Source organism: Schistocerca gregaria, chromosome 3, assembly GCF_023897955.1.
Source record: "Schistocerca gregaria isolate iqSchGreg1 chromosome 3, iqSchGreg1.2, whole genome shotgun sequence".
Lineage (NCBI taxonomy): Eukaryota > Metazoa > Arthropoda > Insecta > Orthoptera > Acrididae > Schistocerca > Schistocerca gregaria.
The window spans coordinates 393485766-393504514 of record NC_064922.1 but is presented as its reverse complement, the minus strand read 5'-3'; the positions used below and the strand labels follow the sequence as shown (position 1 = coordinate 393504514).

Genomic DNA, 18749 nt, shown 5'->3' with positions numbered 1-18749 from the left:
GTAAAGCATAGCACTTTGGTGTAATTCGAACCACTGGAGACCAATGACTGGTCTTAGCAAAAAAAGTTTTTGGCATTGGAGGAGTTTTTAAGACTATATTAAGTTAATGAAAGAAAAAGAATATATCGTTTAATCAGTAAATATTTTATCTTCGACTCGTACCACTGCCAGTGGTCTCTAGGGTTTTAGCTGGTAACCACCGTGTGTCTGCAGACCAGCTCTCCAACGTCCATCCTACGTGGCCTATTTACTGTTATTGAGTCTTCCATCACTGCAGGAGCAGTTTTTATACACAGGCTTTAGCCGGTGTTGTCACACTTAACAATGCTGTAAATAAATAGTAAGGCAATTCATAAAACTAAATAATCATTTGAAATTTGTATACCTCACGTGTATATTAGTGTAATATTATTGTACTGCAAGTACGTATGCCTCGTTTGTATAAAACTGTACTGCGCTCTGTAATTTTCTTTGTAGGATGGTGTGAAAATAGACATAGGTGTCCGAAACTAGTCACCATCAAGAAATAAAAAGAAGATACTTCTTAATGCAACTTATGACGGAGTCAGAACCATTTATTTCAGTTAAAATTTTTCCTTCAAAGGATTAGGGGTGGGTGGGGGGCGGCTACGATACCCTTCATTACGAATATTATCCTTGAAGTCTTCTAAGGTTATCGGGTTATGTGCGTACTTTTTTTCCCTTTACACTGCTCCACACATAATAGTCACAAGTGGCTAGGTCCAGCGAACGCAGCGGCCACAGTCCTATGCTGACAATCATTTCTTCTGTGAATCTTTCATAAATTCCTGAGATTGGCTGGCGTGAAGTGTGACAGTTTGTCTTATCCTGTTGAAAGAAAGCATATTATATTCATGGGTGATTGTACGAAAAATTTCTGAAAGATTCGCACATACACACTAGTGTTTACTATAGTTTCAAAAAATATGGACCCACTATCCGACTTACTGACACAGCCAATTACACTCCGACTTTTTCACCATGAAGAAGTTCCCCATTTATCATCTAGGGGTTTTTTGTAGACCAATATCTGGCATTCTGAGAGTTCAAATGTCCTGCCAGCTGAAAGCACGCTTCGTCACTCATGCAATACAGCAGCGGATCCAACATTCCACTCTCAGTTGTTTGACATAGCCACGTGCGGCACTTCACACGTTTTACCTTGTCTTCCTCCTTCAGTTCTCGGATACTTGTCATTTTGTAAGACTTCATCCCCATATGATGTAAAACACGTTGACAGGACCTACGCGAAAGTTTCACTTGTTGCGACAATTTACGTGTTGACTTCTTTGGACTCCAGAACATTTGTGTTCGAATATCTGCCATCACAGCAAGTGTGCGAACGAACGGGGATCGATTCTTTTTTTGTGTTTGCAACTAACCCTGTATTATGCCACTTCGTCACCAAATCGTGTATACTCCCCTTTTCTGGTGTGGAAACGCCAGGAAACGTCTTTGTAAAAATGTCCGTGTTTCCTTAGATGGACAGGTAGACACTTACGCCTCCACTGTTGCAATTCTTTCTTGAAGATGGAATCATGCTTAGATATTTACTTCACCCGTTTTAAGAAAGTCGCGACGCCTTTCGTACCAACAATACAGAACGTAGTTGCAACAGCTTCCAGAGGGAAAAAAAAAAAGAAAATGAAGATGACAATTGGTGGGCGACAATGAGCACGACAGGGTTGCCTACTTAGTTCAACCTGTTCCCGTGAGTGGCGCGGTCACAGCATGTCTTCAAGATGGCTGCTAAACCTGACGTTCGTCAGAAGCAACGTGCTGTCATAGAATTCCTGCACTGTGAAAAAGAGACAGTGGGAAACATCCACAAGAGGTTGAAAAATGTGTATGGAGATGCTGCTGTCGATCGCAGTACAGTTAGTTGGTGGGCAAGCAGGTTACGTGATGAAAGCGGGCACGGCAATATTGAGGATTGTCCTCGCACTAGCAGGCCTCTTACTGTACACACTCCAGACAATGTGCAGCGAGTTAACGAATTGGTGACTGCTGACCGACTCATTACAGTGAACGAATTGTCACGCTACGTTGGGGTAGGGTAAGGAAGTGTTCGCAGAATATTGAAAGTGTTGGCGTTAAAAAAGGTTTGCGCCAGGTGGGTTCCCAGGATGTTGTCAGTGGCTCACAAAGAAACAAGTAAAACGGTATGTAGCAAACTTTTGGAACTGTTCGAGAATGGTGGAGATGAATTTCTTGGACGAATTGTGACAGGTGATGAAACATGGCTCCATCATTTTTCACCAGAGACGAAAAGGCAATCAATGGAGAGGCATCATGCAAATTCACCCAAGGGAAAAAAAATAAAAAATAAAAAACACGCCTTCTGCAGGAAAAGTTATGGCTACAGTGTTTTTCGATTCCGAAGGACTCTTGCTTGTGGACATCATGCCAAGTGGAACCACCATAAAAGCTGATGCATATGTAATGACACTGAAGAAATTTCAAGCTTGACTGAGTCGTGTTCGACCACATCGGCAAAAGCAGGATGTTTTGCTGTCACACGACAATGCAAGGCCACACGTCAGTCAGAAAACCGTGGAAGCGATCACAAAACTCGGATGGACAACACTGAAATACCCGCCTTACAGTCCTGATCTGGCTCCATGTGACTACCATCCTTTTGGGAAACTGAAAGACTCTCTTCGTGGAACAAGGTTTTAAGATGATGACTCCCTTGTGTACGCTGCCAAACAGTGGCTCCAACAAGTTGGCCCAGAATTTTACCATGTAGGTATACAGGCGCTGGTTCCAAGATGGCAGTTGAGAGGGATGGAAATTATGTGGAGAAATGAAAATATTGTTCCTAAAGGATGTATCTACACACTGTAAAACTTTCAAACATGTACAATAAAAAATGGATTTTAAAAAATAGTGTGCCTACCTTTTGGAGCGATCCTCGTAGATTGCTCCAGAACTGGCCATTGTTGAAGATCTATTTCCTATGGCAGGATGAAGACAATGCTACCAAACTTATTTGGACATTCACAGCGCACGAAAATGACAGTGAAGTGGACGATGACTCTCCAAGAGATTTACATTTATTTTGTCCACAATGTTATGCATTTATTTCATACGACCCTAAAACACGTGGAAAGTAATTATGTAAGATAACTTAAATGTATTCTGTATTCCTGAAGTTGTGTACAGAAATTACTAAGAGACAAAGAAATAATTTCTTCGAATTCAAGATATGAGAGCTGAAGAAATGTCTGCAATATGAAGAAGCAAAATCTGTGAGAGAAGCTCAGAAAGTCAATATTAGGATTCTGCAATATACAGAAACATTGTTTGACTTCAGTGAAGATTCAGTTTTCAAGATTAGCTCTCAGTTAAATCTTGAAGAGCCTCTTAAAATGGAGAACAAAATGAAATTTATACGTTATTTCATATAAATATAAAGATTGACGAACAATTTCCTGAAATATGTCCACTGAATGACGTATTGCCATTCATTAAGGCTTGCCAGACTCAAACATTTCAAAAAGGGGTGACATTTTTTTAAAGAGATGCAAAGCACGGAATCTGCTGAAGGTTGGTCAACATTTGCTACCAATACCACCGTCCACTGCGTTTGTAGAGCAGGTTTTCAGTGTGATGCTAGATAGCTGGAGCAATGGAAGAAACAGACTGAAAGTGGAAATGGCAAAAGCTGAACTGTTTTGGAACTTTACTACCGTATGAGATGTGTTGAATTTCCTAAATTTGAGAAATCCAACAATGGGAAAGAACTTGTTGCAGGTGTAAAGTGAGAAATGTAGCTTGAAAATATAACTAGCAAAGAAACTAGAGGCTCGCACAAATGACTGTATCAGCAATATTTAACAATGAATATTGTTTTAAATAAATGCATGCTTCCTGTTATAACAGCTATAATTATATATTCTGTAATGTGTTTTGAATAATAATAATAATAATAATAATAATAATAATAATAATAATAACACATTTTTAAGTTGTCCAGTTTTGGCTCCAGTTAAAGTTGGCAACTAAGCCTAGTAAAACTTTAGTACAGCTGTAAAACTTTAGTACAGCTGTTATTATTCTCCACAATGCGGGCTGTGACAATGTCTGGCTCAACTAGCAACAAAGGGAATATTGATCTACCACAACAGGAAACAGTATTGTATCATCACGTTATAAATGTAGATAGCCAGTTTATGCTTTTTAGTAGGCTAAAGATGATCTATTGAACCTAGCGTACAAATAAGCAGAACAACTGAAAATAAAACTTCGGTTCAACAACAAAGCGGTTGAAGATTTTTTCTATGATTCTGTGAAAAGACAAAGACGTACGGCTGAGGGCAGAAGAATCCATGAATATGCAACGGGCACAAGTTTCAGCAAGGAACAAGTTGACAGATTCTCTTACAAACAGGGTTAGCTGATGGAAAATTGAAGTTTATGATCATTTACTATCCAATTAAAACTGTTTTGTAATATAAACGACTTTTTTATACAGTATAATTCCATGTACGTTCCAACCATCCAAAACTTTCGACCTCATTAGTCGTTTTACTCATTGCTGAGTGTCGTGACCTCATTCTTTCTTACGTAATAGAAACTTCAGACAGACTTCTCCATCCACAGCGATCTCCGGCCTTTCTTAATATGATATGAAGAGGCGGGTTGGTAATCTTCTTCGCTTAATCCAACCATCTGATTGCTGCTCTCCCACGTGATCCTCTGATCTCAGTTTTTCTCTGCAGAATGATCTTCTCTAAATTATCCCCTTTCCTTCTCAAGATGTGCCCAAGGAACTGAAGGTATCTTTGGCTGACACGAGAAGATAACAATCTTATGATTTTAAGTTCTTCTATTATTGAAACATTTGTTCTTTTTTGTGTCCTCGGTACACGTAGCATCCTCCGCCAACACCACATCTCGAAGGCAGCAATGCGGCTCTTATCACTACGTTTCACGGTCCAGGTCTCGCATCCGTATAAGAATACAGGAAACACCAGTGGCTCTACCAAGCGCATCTTCGTTGTCTTGGATGTTGCCCGATTCTGCCATATCTTATTTTGACCATTGCGGCTCGGCAGGGAATGATTCGTCATCTTATCTCTTTATCACACTTTCTTGTGCAATTTATCAGAGAGCCTGGATATACATAATCACTCACTATCTCCAGATTACTTAAGCATCCTGTAAGATGGTTTTGATCGATGTCTTGGCGATTTATAACCATTGGTTTGGTTTTTGTCATGTTTATCTCTAGGCCAAGGTTTAGACTAATATCTTTCACTATTGAGAAAAGGCGATTTCTAAGCATTGGTTTGGTTTTTGTCATATTTATCTCTAGGCCAAGGTTTACACTGATATCTTTCACTCTTGAGAACAGATTACCAAGTTCTTCCTCACTTCCTGCTTTGAGTGTAGTATCATCTGCTAAGCGTAAATGGTTGATTTTCCTACCGCCACTTGAAATCCCAACGTCCCAGCCATCCAGAGCTTACATGATCGCACACTCTGCATAAATATTGTAGAGCCGAGATGACAGTATGCAACCTTGTCTGAAGCCATATGTCACATCGAAAAATTCCGGGTATTCACCATATACTGTTATAGTTACGGTATGGCTATTATAAAGACCTTTTAGTAAGGATACCAGGTGTTTTGGAACCCCAGACTCGTTGAGCACATGCCACAACTTGTCCCAAATGACACAATCGAAGAGCTTTTTATAATCTAAGAAACTGATGTAGGCAGGGACGCAGAACTCATAACATTTTTCAATTATCTGTCTTAAATTCAAGACTGCCTCTCGAGTATCTTCACCTGACACGAAGCCCGCTTGTTCTGAGGAAATCTGAAACTGCAGAAAAATTTTTAGGCGTTGATTTATTATATGCAGGAGCACTTTACTAGCATGTGATATTTAATGCTATAGTCCTACAGTTGGAGCAGTCCCTAACCGATCCTGTTTTGTGCATAGGAATTAGGACAGATGTATTCCAGTCTTTAGGCCATTCACCCGTTTTCCACCCCTTATTACATATTATCATGAATGCCTTCCTCTCCCATAGCAGTCAGCATTTCTCTGGAAATACCATCTACGAGGGGCATTTGAAAAGTCCGTGCGAAGTCCGAGAGATGGCACCACCGGCGCATACCGAGATCTTGTTTACTTAGTAGCATCTTTGGAAAGAACTCACACCAAGTTTCAGCCAAATTGGTCTATTTCTTTGTGTTTGGCGTTCGTGTGAATCAACGAAGTCGAGTGATCGTCAAAAAATGAACGAAAAGGAATTTAGTGTAGTGATTAAACATTAATTTATGAAAGGCAAAACGCCTCAGGAGACTAAAGAGAAGCTTAATAAACATTACGATGACTCTGCACCTTCGATTAGAACAGTTTATAACTGGTTTCAAAATTTTCGTAGTGGCCATATGGGCACAAGTAATGCTGAACGTTCAGGACGCCCTGTGGAGGTTACAACTTCAGAAATCATTGATAAAATCCATGATATGGGGATGGATGACAGACGAGTTAAGGTGCGTGAGATTGCTAGTGCTGTGGGCATCTCGAATGAACGGGAACATAATATTTTCCATAAACATTTAAACATGAGAAAGCTATCCACAAGATGGGTTCTGCAATTACTCACACTTGACCAGAAACAGAATCGTGTGAAGTATTGCAAGGATGGTTTGGAGCTGTTCTGGAAGAATCCGCTGGACTTTCAGCGTCGTTTCGTCACTGTGGATGAAACATGGATACATTACTATACTCCTGAGACCAAACAACAATCTAAACGATGGGTTACCAAGGGAGAATCTGCACCAAAAAAGGTGAAGACCATTCCTTCGGCCGGAAAAGTTATGGCGACTGCCTTTTGGGATACCCAAGGGATAATCCTCATCGACTATCTGGAAAAGGGTAAAACTATTACAGGTGCATATTGTTCATCGTTATTGGACCCTTTGAAAATCGAGCTGCAAGAAAACCGTCGGCGATTAGACCGCAAAAAAGTCATTTTCCATCACGACAATGAACCAGCACACACTTCAATAGTTGTCGTCGCAAAATTATTGGAAATAGGATTCCAACTCGTTTCATCCCCCCCCCCCCTGTTCTCCAGACTTCACTCCCTCGGACTATTGTTTGTTCCCAAATCTGAAGAAATGGCTGGCAGTACAAAGGTTTTATTCAAACGAGGAGATGATTGCAGCAGCTAATAGCTATTTTCCAGACTTGGACAATTCCGATTATTCGTAAGGGAACAACAAATCGGAACAGCCTGGAACGAAGTGTATAAGCCTGAAAGGAGACTATGTCGAAAAATAAAAAAGGTTTACCCCAAACACGTACTAGTTTTTATTTTTGCACGGACTTTTCAAACGCCCCTCATATACCTGGGAATTCGTTGTTTCTCAAATTCTTCATGGCATTATCGATTTCATTGTACAAAATATCAGGTTCTTTATTTGATTCCATACAAATGTTCTCTTCTTCGATGTTGTTTCCTTTGCAAATCAGTGTTTCACAGTGTTGTTTCCACCCAGCTATTACTAATTTCTTGACACTAATAACAGTGCCATCTATATCCTCTACCACCCATGCGCGTGGTTTTCTTGAATAGGTCATGCGTTCGATTTTGTTTTTGATGTTGTTCTATACCATCACAAATAGTGGTGAGATACTGTGTCCTGTCAATTCGGCAGCTACGCTGTATTTTGCCGCTAAGTTCTTTGTACGCTTCTTCATTTTGAGTGGTTTGTATGCCACGTTTCTTTAGGGTGCTCCGTTCTTCGATGAGTAATAGAGTCTTGTTCGAAATCCAGGGATTCTTCGCTTGAGTGGTCTTAGTAACCTGTTCAGGGAGAGATGAGCTGATCTTTTCTTTCATTTTGTCGCATATTTTGGGAGTTACTCCTTCCTTGGTTAATTTTTGGAGTAGGCGTCTGATTCTTTCTCCAAATTCTTTGAGACTAGTTTTATCTCTCAGACGAATCTTCATTACTCTTTTCGTTTGTCACTTTTAGTTTTATCTTCATTTTCATATACAGCATGATATGGTCACTGCCACAGTCTGCCAAAACTTTAAACGACTAAAATACAAAGAGTATAAAAATATTAAACAAGTCAACGAATGTATACTCTTATTACACAGAGTTTATAATTCTATTAAGAAACGTATCATAGTGTTACTTAGTATGAAGAACATTTCAGTAAAACCTTCAATAAATATTACAATTTCGAACAAGATTATGTGTTCCATACTACCGATCATCCTCAACTCCTGATGTAGATAACCCTTAAGCTAATATGTTTTTATTATCTCCATTCCGATTAATATCTTTCCGATTAATATCTTATCAGCAAGCAATGCCGTTTTCCAATACTGCCCATCAGTCTCTTTTCTTATCTCCTTAATAAAGGTTAACCTTCCATTCTTAATTATGTCTTTAACAAAAACACACCTTTCGAAGTTTTATTTTATTCTCCTTTGCCTGTTGACAAGGAGAACTTGGAATGTATCCTTCAGCTTAGCCATATGACACACTGCAAGTTTGCAGATTTTTGGAATATAGGCTCATATGAGGCAAATCTACAACCATATTTATGATACTGCTGAGTCATTTATCTTGTTGTGTAAAAGTAAGTAGTTTCTCCCTTATTTTATTACATATTTGATGAAAAATAGCCTACATTTGATTCCCTTCACGTATTACCCTTCCAGTGCTACAGTATATAATTCAGATGTACAGCCTACAGTGTACCAGTCATAACTCACAAACAAACAAAAAAGAATTTCCTTTTATTATCGTGTAGTTACATACAACGTACGTACGACCTGAGACAATGGGCAAGCCTCTGGTTTCATTGCTTAGAGCAGTCATCATTATGGGAACAGACTTTTATTTTCTATAGCTGTAAAATATAGATACTCACTGTGCCAGCTGCTGAAAATTTGAAGTAAAACCGAATCAATTATTACAGTCCGTTTCTCTTTATCAGCGTAAGCTTTTAACGGATGAGGGACGCAGTGGTTATTCCACAGGCTCGTGTTTGATATGCTTCAAATGCACCTCCAGAAACCCACATGTAGCCTTTCAGGGCTTACCATAAATTAATTCAGGCGAATGCATGGATGGCTCCATTGAAAAGGCCTGATTTTCTTCCCCATACATGTATAGGTTCAGGTTCTGATATATCACTATATCGTCGTCGATGAGGCGTTAAACCATAATCTTTCCTCCTTTTCTGACGCTTTATGTGAAACACGCTCGGCTTGTCTACTCATATATGGGTGTTTCATGTGCATGATGTGAATGTTTAGTCAACAACAATTTGTTTCCTGACATCAACAATTTTTGTTTATCTAAACATTTGCTTCTAAAATTTATACGTATGTGTATGCATGCTGGATTCATATCTTACACTCTGATTTGTGGTTACCTACATTAGGGCGAAAGAAGACCCCTAACAGCTGGCAGTGTTGTTACCAGCTTACAGTTTTGCAGCTCAAACGGCTGCAGGTGGAGGCAAGTCATCTATAGAGCTGCGACAGAACTGAGGAGCTGACGCATACAAGATTATGTTATGTGACTAGTTGAAAAGACGCACGTAGCAGGCACGCCAAGCCTCCTGCATCTGTCATAGTTCTTCTTTCGCCAACTCCACTAGAGGGTGTACTCAGCGAGAGGCAGCGGAGGACACTATCCCCCACACCGTCCCTCCCCCACCACCCTAGGGGGAAAAAAAGTCTTCGCAAACTGAACTCACATCCTTGTCCCATCAGGAACACTGACGTTTCAGTTCATTACCAGTTTGAAGAAAGTCAGAACATGTCATGGAGGCTGCCCAGTAGCAATAAGTAGCAAGTTAGTATACCCAGCGTCACCTGTCGTAAAAGTTCTCCGCCCCCCCCCCCTCCCTCAACCACTCCCACCTCCCCCAGCCCATCCCAATCCTGCCTTCCATGCTGTAGTTGAGACGATGTAAGAAGATCCCTGAAAACTCGAAACGCTGTTGTCAACTTCCAACTACATGGCGCTAACGGCTGCAGGGAAAACAGTAGTCATCTACAGAGCTGTGACAACACTTCGGCGTTGCCACAGAGCCATTTACAAAATCGCGTTATGTTACGGCTGAGATACGACCGTGAAACTGCCACGCCCAGCCCACTGCAACAGTCAGGGGTCAACTTACACTGACTCAACTACAGCTAAGATCTTGGGTAAGCTCTCGGTACCTAGTTCAGAAGTGTAGTTTTCGAAGAATTCAGATGCTTCTTGAAGCAACAAAAATCGTTGTCCACGCATTTTTGTGTGACATAAGGGAATGAGGCAATAAATACGGGTGAATATGGGCAATGAGACATTAATTCAATATTTCATCCCGTTAATTAATCATTTGTTTTATGTACTGGCATGGTCATGATGAAGAATGAAGCCATGTTTTCGGTTGTTTTACCTGAAACAAATTGTTGTACATTATTTAGTATTAATTCTTCTTTAATCATCTAAAACATTGGATGAAATTTTTCTAGGCCAAAAATTTGCATTTCTACTTTTTCAAATCCTGTGTCAAATTAGTAGGCATATGTATTTTTTAAATTAACGATGACCAGAGTGAGCAACTTCTTGCAAAAATTGAAAGAACTACAAACATTTCAAATAATCTTTTCCCATATATCAGATATAATTATGCTGACAGTGTGCAGAAGCTTTACAATTTAGTCGGTATTTAGCGGGGCATTAGCGGCAAATTTTTAAGTGAACGAATATTTCTAGTAAATAGGCTTGGATCTAAATATTAGTATTGAATCATGTACTGACGGTGCCCGGGATTGACAGAGCAATAGCTGGATTCAATGTTCAAGTTAAATCTGCAAACAATGGTCACAGTAGTTTTATTCACTACTTGATTATTTGAGAGACTTTAGTGACTTATAAAATTTCTGCAAATCTGAATGTTGTAATACAAAATGTAATTAAAGTTATCAATTTGATTAAAGGTCGTGCACCTAGCAGCCACCCCTTTATATAAAATTATATGATGAAATGGAATTGAATTTCAGCACATTTTTATTGCAAACAGAAGTGCGAAGTCTGTCTAAACCCGTCGTTGAAGGGGTTCTTTGTTACTTTTTTGTCTCAAAATAAGTCTGAATATGTCAATTTCTTCCACAGTGGAAATTTGCTTTCCAAATTATGCTGTCAGATACATCAGAGAAACTCAATGATCCAAATATTTCTTTCTTGTGGAAGAACTATAATATCTGTGCAAGAAAACTTAAAAATCGGATTTAATGAAGAAGTTAAACTTTTGGAAGCATAAGGTGAAGAATAACTCATTTGAAATATTCATTTATAGGCGATTTTATTGCCGATAATAGGTTTCATTCCGGTTTGATTAACCATATCATAACTGATCATTTGATGTGTTAGGTAAATAACTTTTAGTAAGTAGGTTTGTACCAGAACCCAAAACAGACAGTTGGTTTTGATTCGCATTCCTTTTGTCACAGTCATGTAACCTGTGAAACAGGTCTCGTTAAAGTCTTAGGAAAAATTTGCAAAAATTGTCATGGGACTCATGCAAAAAACTTAAATTTTCAAGAAAATATACACATCAAAAAAAGTTTTGCATCACCCCGGTTCCCAGAACACCTGAAGGTAAGACTTTGACTGTGGATATTGTATCACAGACACCGCCCCTCGACTGTTCACAGATTTCACTAAACCCGCCCAAAGATGTAAACTCCTGTGCATGAGCAGCGCCTATTAGAGGGAGGGGGTTCTACAGCCGATCACTTCCAGTCCTTCCACAACGAATGAGGTACACGGCTCATGTTGTCTGTAGTTCAACCATGTCTAGATGGTCAATACCGCGGTCCGATGCGTCCGCAGTGTTACTTTGTGCCTGGAAGGGCTCTCAACAAGGGAAGTGTCCAGGCGTCTCGGAGTGAACCAAAGCGATGTTGTTCGGACATGGAGGAGATACAGAGAGACAGGAACTGTCGATGACATGACTCGCTCAGGCTGCCCAAGGGCTGCTACTGCAGTGGATGACCGCTACCTGCGGATTATGGCTCTGAGGAACCCTGACAGCAACGCAACCATGTTGAATAATGCTTTTCGTGCAACTGCAGGACGTCGTGTTACGACTCAAACTGTGCGCGATAGGCAGCATGATGGGCAACGTCACTCCCGACGACCATGGCGAGGTCCATCTTTGCAACGACGACACCATGCAGCGCGGTACAGATGGGACCAACAACATGCCGAATGGACCGTTCAGGATTGGCATCACGTTCTCTTCGCTGATGAGTGCCACATATGCCTTCAAACAGACAATCGTCGGGGACGCGTTTGGAGGCAACTCGGTCAGGCTGAAGACCTTAGACACACTGCCCAGCTAGTGCAGCAAGGTGAAGGTCCCTGCTGTTTTGGAATGGCGTTATGTGGGGCCGACGTATGCCGCTGGTGGTCACGGAAGATGCCGTAATGGCTGTACGATACGTGAATGCCATCCTCCGACCGATAGAGCAACCATATCGGCAACATATTGGCGAGGCATTCCTCTTCATGGACGACAATTCGCGCACCCATCGTGTACATCTTGTGAATGACTTCCGTCAGGATAACGACATCGCTTGACTAGAGTGACCAGCATGTTCTCCAGACATGAACTCTATCGAACATGCCTGGCAGAGATTGAAAGGGTTTTCTATCGACGTAGTGACCCACCAACTACTCAGAGGGATCTACGCCGAATCGCCGTTGAGGAGTGGGACAATCTGGACCAACAGTGTCTTGATGAACTTGTGGATAGTATGTCGCGACGAATACAGGCATGCATCTATGCAATAGGACGTGCTACTGGGTATCAGAGGTACCTGTGTGTACAGCAATCTGGAACACCATATCCTCAGGGCTCGCTCTATGGTGGTAAAACATGCAAAGTGTGGTTTTCGTGAGCAGTAAAAAAAGGCGGAAATGGCGTTTGCGTTAATCTCTATTCCAATTTTCTGTACCGTTTCCGGAACTCTCGGAACCGAGATGATGCAAAGATTTTTTTGATATGTGTACTTGAACGGTTTTGGGCAAGTTGTTAAGGTAGAATTTCTAGCACCTTTTGTTTTAACAGTGGCATCTTTTCTGGCATTTGCTACCACGTTTTGGTGTTGTCAGTCTTTTTCAACATTAATGGCCACTATATCAAAACGTAATTCAGATCTCCATGACATTAAGAGTGCCATGGGAACAACAGTGGCTGACATTAAACTACGCTTCGAGCTATTGTCAGAGTAAGTGCAACCATTACATCAAAGGTGATTTCATATTTTCCAACCTTTCAGTACAATATCCTTTGTTATATTGAAATTTGATACGATAAATTAATTAGTAATGTATTTTTAAACTTCTTACTCACACCGTTTCCATTGTTGCGTTTTTAATCCACTGTCTTAATAATGGTTCCTTAACGTCTATTTTCTAAGTCTCAAATAGTGATTACAGGAAAGGTAAAAAGACCAGCGACCTTACGCTCTTCGTTTCGTCACATATGATAACAAAAATAAAGGCGGCGACATTTAAAAAACATTATAGGTCACATCTACTGTTAGAAAAGCACTTTGAAAAAAGGGGTTAGAACTCCAGGACAAACTCAGTTTCGCTGCGCCAATTTCTTTGAGATCATCGACACTGTCAGTATATGACGAAGCATTCGTGCTAGGGCACCCGAGTCTTGAATCATTACACGATCATGGTAGCAGCAATTTGTGCATTTTCCAAAAAAAAAAAATCGTTATATATCGGCTGTATATTTTTTTCACCGGTATATCGACATCGATATGTCAATATTGGGTGTCGATATTTTTATCTTATATCATATTTTTTTCACAATTTTCGGTAAATATTTGACACTTATTTTAAAGTTAGTAGAACACGATTTTAATTTCATTGTGAGAAGGAATCTTACTATTTTGTGAGCTTTCATCGTGTCCAGTCTTTCTCTTTGACTGTGTGAAGTAAGTATAGGTGGCACAAAAGAAGTCCAATTGCAGTGGAGGGAGGCGTGAGATGGCGGTGTGAATGGAATAACAAGATTTCCGATGTGGAGAACTAGCACACCAGTTGCGTTAAAAACTGTGTTATTTCTTCATATCGGCATTCTTCAAGAACAGTTGCTGAAAATAATGAGTAAAAATCTAAATGACAAGATTGGCCGTTACGGTGAGCGGTGACGTGTGAGGGAAAATACTAACGTAATCGGCGTTTCTAACAAACTGTAACGTTTACCTTCACCCCGCAGTTTTGACACTACAGTTTCTGGGTCGCTGGCGTTTGCAGATGTGAAAAACCTGTGAAGTCGACATGATGTGTTCCGGAGAAATCCGATATGTAACTAAACCGAACGATGGACTCATTGGACACCATTTATGGTGCAACTTGCATGCACTCACCATTTCTAGCAAAGTGGTTATCGCCAAACATGAACTTGCATCGTTTTCCTTTCAATTCTTACTCTAAGGGGAATAAGCAGACTGCTAGATTGTTGATGTATAGAATATCTTTTAACGAATCTATACTAAACTGTGTAGCTCTAAGGCCTGTGGTACATCTACAATGTGTAGCCTATTTTTTATAGGCCGGTACATCGAAATCTTTTCCATCCGTATATCATAACTTTTTTCGATATGTCGAGGGCCGATAATAATACTTTTTAAATATGGATTTATCGGATTCCAGATATTTTTAAAAATATCAATAGTCCCAGTAGCAATCCACCACTTCTTCTGGCTGATAATAGCATGAATGATGATCCCTGGCGGTCTCAACAGATAGTAAAAAAAGTCTCTGAAGAAGGCGGTTTTAAAACCGGTGAAATTGTGGTCAATGTTTAATAAACCTGCATTTTGCAACTATTTAGCTGTTATTTCTAACCTATCAAAGCTCTCGCATGCGAAGTTGTTGAAGCACGACCTCAAAGCCTGTAACATTACTTTTCAGCTTACTATTTGTTTTTTATTCGTTTTTATTTGTAAACTAAAGACTGAGGAACAGGAACAGCCAGCTCTCTTCTATTAAGATAAGTGCAAAAATAGAGTAATATTTTTGAGAACGGTCCGTTAGATAAGCAGCATGCTTGGTCTAGCAAGCATGGGGAAGGAAATCAGCGATGTCCCTTTCATAGGAACCATTCTACCCAGTGGCAGATGCTGTGTAAGAGCACAAATACACGTGAACGCCCTAACTGTCTACAACTTGCAGATTTATTGGTTATTTTTCTTTGAATGCTGTTAAACGTAAGATAGATGTGATAACCTGAAACATATGGCGCTTAAATCTATCATGCTGGGCTACATTGCTAATCCTGCAGACTCCATAAGACTTGGCATCATGGTTCGCCAGCGCATCTTCGATTGTGCACATGTTAAGGAGACTTGGCGCAAGCGCAAATGGCATGACGTAATTGCCTCGTGGGTCAAATACATAAGGATCTGATAAATAATGTGCACTATTCATGGGCTGCACAGCTACCACTTACCACTCGATACATGTTTACGTCGATGCCACTTGGTGGTAGCACTGCGGTAGACGTTTATCCCCTGTTCGCTTGGCGTAAATCCCACTAGATAATAGCACATTCCTCACATATGCTAATTCACTCATTACATAGTACAAATAGATTGGTCATGAGTATTTGTTACACTGATACAAAAACCAAAACCTGTTTTGCTGGTTTCTGAGTGTGGTATAGTATATCAGTGGTAGGCAATGAAAACCTCGTAAACTCCTTTGTCGGCGATAACTCGTAATTCCGGTAACCAGTAACTCCACAATCAAAGAGAGATTTGAAACTGCATGGATTTCTCTAATCTGCCAATAACTGGGCTTCTAATACACAATTCCACATGAAGAAACTTTCTGTATCACTTTACATTATTTTTTAAGAAATCGTTTTTGCTTCACCCACAAAATTTGGAAAAAAAAAGAAAACGTAGTTACAAGGTTCTCATTGCCTACCCTCGATATGAGTCTTGAATTTTAACACACAGTTGTCCCGTTGTTTCTCAACAATGAACAGTATAAAAACCTTTCTTCGAAACGCAGTGACGGAGAATATGCATTCGGCACTGACAGTGCTTGCAACTGAGAATAAGGTTGTGAATTATACTAAAGATTCAGTCACAGCGTGATCGAGGCATTTGCACAATTTAAAAACAGGCGCTAGGCTTTTCTTTTTAAATTGGCAATGTCAGTCATGCTGCCGTGTTGTGTTCTCTGTTTTAAAGTGTACTTGCAGTGAAGTGTAATATGATAATACGTAGCTCGTGGTCTCGCGGTAGAGTTCTCGCTTCCCGACAACGGGGTCCCGTGTTCGGTTCACGGCGGGGTCAGGGATTTTCACCTGCCTCGAGATGACAAGGTGTTGTGCCGCCTCATCGTTATCATTCATCCCCATTACGGTCGGAAGAAGGCAATGGCAAACCACCTCCGCTAGGACCTTGCCTAGTACGGTGTTGCGTGTCTCCCGCATCGTTCCCTACGCTCTGTCAAGGACTAAGGGACCTCATCATCATCATATGGAAAGCCAGGTAATTTCATTAGAAGAAATTATGGTATTTTTCTGCTTCATAAAATGAGACTTGGTGAGTGTCAATACTTTATTATTAAAGTATTAATATTCGGCTGACTAAATGGAGAGTTTTAAATTTATGTCGTTCTTGTCCTAAACTGTACTTACTTAAGATACAAAACAACAATATTCTACAAAAACAATTATGTCTCGCGTTAAACATGTTATGCTCATTATTATTATGACCATACTACTATTAGTGTTGTTACTGGCAGCGACTGCGGTTGTATAAAATTGCTCAAATCATAAATGTTATACAACACATGCTATTTCGCACTTTCGTTTATCTGAATGTAAAAATCTGTTAAAACCCAAAATGTATATGGGCTACTCAAGAGCCGTTACTAGTTCCACCATTCATCTTGACCGATTCCGAGAAATAACGGAAAAACCTAAATTTCTATAACCGGACGGGAATTAGATAGTCACTGCTCCCGATTGGTAAGTCCCTTGTGTTAATCAATGGGTCGTCTAGCTCTGTTTCAGTACAAACGCGGATCCTTATTTTCATTGCGCTTATATAATAAGCTGTCTGTGCACTACCTGCAAAAGCGAGTGTTTAATATTTGACTTGAGTAATCGGTGTTTGTGATCAACATATTTATTGTGCGGCTTCTTTTCAGAGACTTTGAAACACTGGTGCACTTAATGAAGGGAAGCCTCGGATCCGGTATACTGTCCATGCCGCTGGCTTTCCTCAACGCAGGCTTGCTGTGTGGTCTAATCGCCACGTGTGTTGTTGGCGTTATCTGCACATATTGTGTGCAGACATTGGTAAGTTTATCTCATCGTAAAGAAAGTTCGATGAAAACTCGATCTGGTATTATGGATGACGCTCTGTGACGATAGACTGTGCTGTCATCATCCGCCAATAGTTCACTGGAAGTTAGTACTATGGACACATGGACGGCGGTTGGACAAAAATATCCACACACCAAAAACATACCATGCCTGATGCGGTGTAGTAAAACCATTGGTATTCAAAACAGCTTACAGTCATCTTGGAGTTGATAAATACAGGCCATGTGTGGCTTTCGAGGGTATCTTATACCATTCCTGCAAAACAGTGACAAGTGGAGATAACGATGATGGAGATCTCCAAGGTAGATCACAAAGACTCAGTACTATTGTGATCTGGTGCCCAAGGGGATGGGGGATGGGGAGAGACTTTATGGTCACAAAACCAGTCATGGACTATATGTGAATAGTGACGCTGATGTTTGGAACACAACATAACCATTGGGGAACAAACTGTGCAATTGGATGGCCCTGACCAGCCAAAATGGTCACAGAATCCTTGCCATTAATACAACCTTGCAGGACAACCATGGGGCCTTGGAAAACCACGATTTGACTGCCGAAGTTATTGCCGATCCCCTGCCACATTTCACTCTTGAGACTTTAACTCGGCCAGTGTGAAACAAGACTCATCTGACCCAACGACTTTATTTCATTCCTCTATGGTCCAGGTTTTATGTCTTCGACACCACGTTTTCGAGTTATCGGCATTTTCATCACTGATGTGTAGTTTCGGAATTCCAGATCGCTCTGCAATTCCCTGCTTATGGAGCTCACTTTGTGCTGACAGGGTTCGCTAGTAGAACATTTACTTCTGCCGCAACTATTGTAGCTGTTGTCCTCTTCTTTTCCATCACGGATCTCTTAAATGACTGTCCATCACGACGACTCAACACACACTTTTGTCTCCGTTGTGACTTCGTGGATGATGTTTTCGCTTTCCTGTGTGGTATAAATTTTTTGTATGGTGCCTCTTAAAACACCAAACACTTCGGTACCCTTCGTTATGGAATCACCCACCAAACGAGCACCAACAGCTTGGCCACTTTCGAATTCACTTAACTCCGACATAGTTCACTCACAACTACACAGAATGCTGTTCTGATCACGAAAGACACTTGCAACATAGTAAGAACATTGCACAGGTCCCATCGTGGTGGGGTACAACAACGCAAGCCTCGCTGGCAACTGCATGCATGTTTTGCAGTGTGTCCAACCCCTGTTGATATCACACCGATTTTCCGTTTGTTAATATCTGCTTTCCCAATTCTAGTAACTCCTCAGTTAACGACGTTTTAAAGAAGTGATGAGAAACAGG

At 40.6% G+C, this 18749-nt stretch overlaps 1 protein-coding gene across 2 annotated transcripts in view; it reads left to right on the top strand.

Annotated features, from left to right (window-relative positions):
- Nucleotides 1-18749, top strand: part of LOC126354829 (proton-coupled amino acid transporter-like protein CG1139) — a 190747-nt gene that overhangs the window by 131582 nt on the left and 40416 nt on the right. For both annotated transcript variants that reach the window (XM_050004773.1, XM_050004772.1), the window contains exon 4: nt 17257-17407. In XM_050004773.1, coding sequence (XP_049860730.1) covers nt 17257-17407 — 151 coding nt within the window. The remainder of the gene's footprint in view (nt 1-17256; nt 17408-18749) is intronic.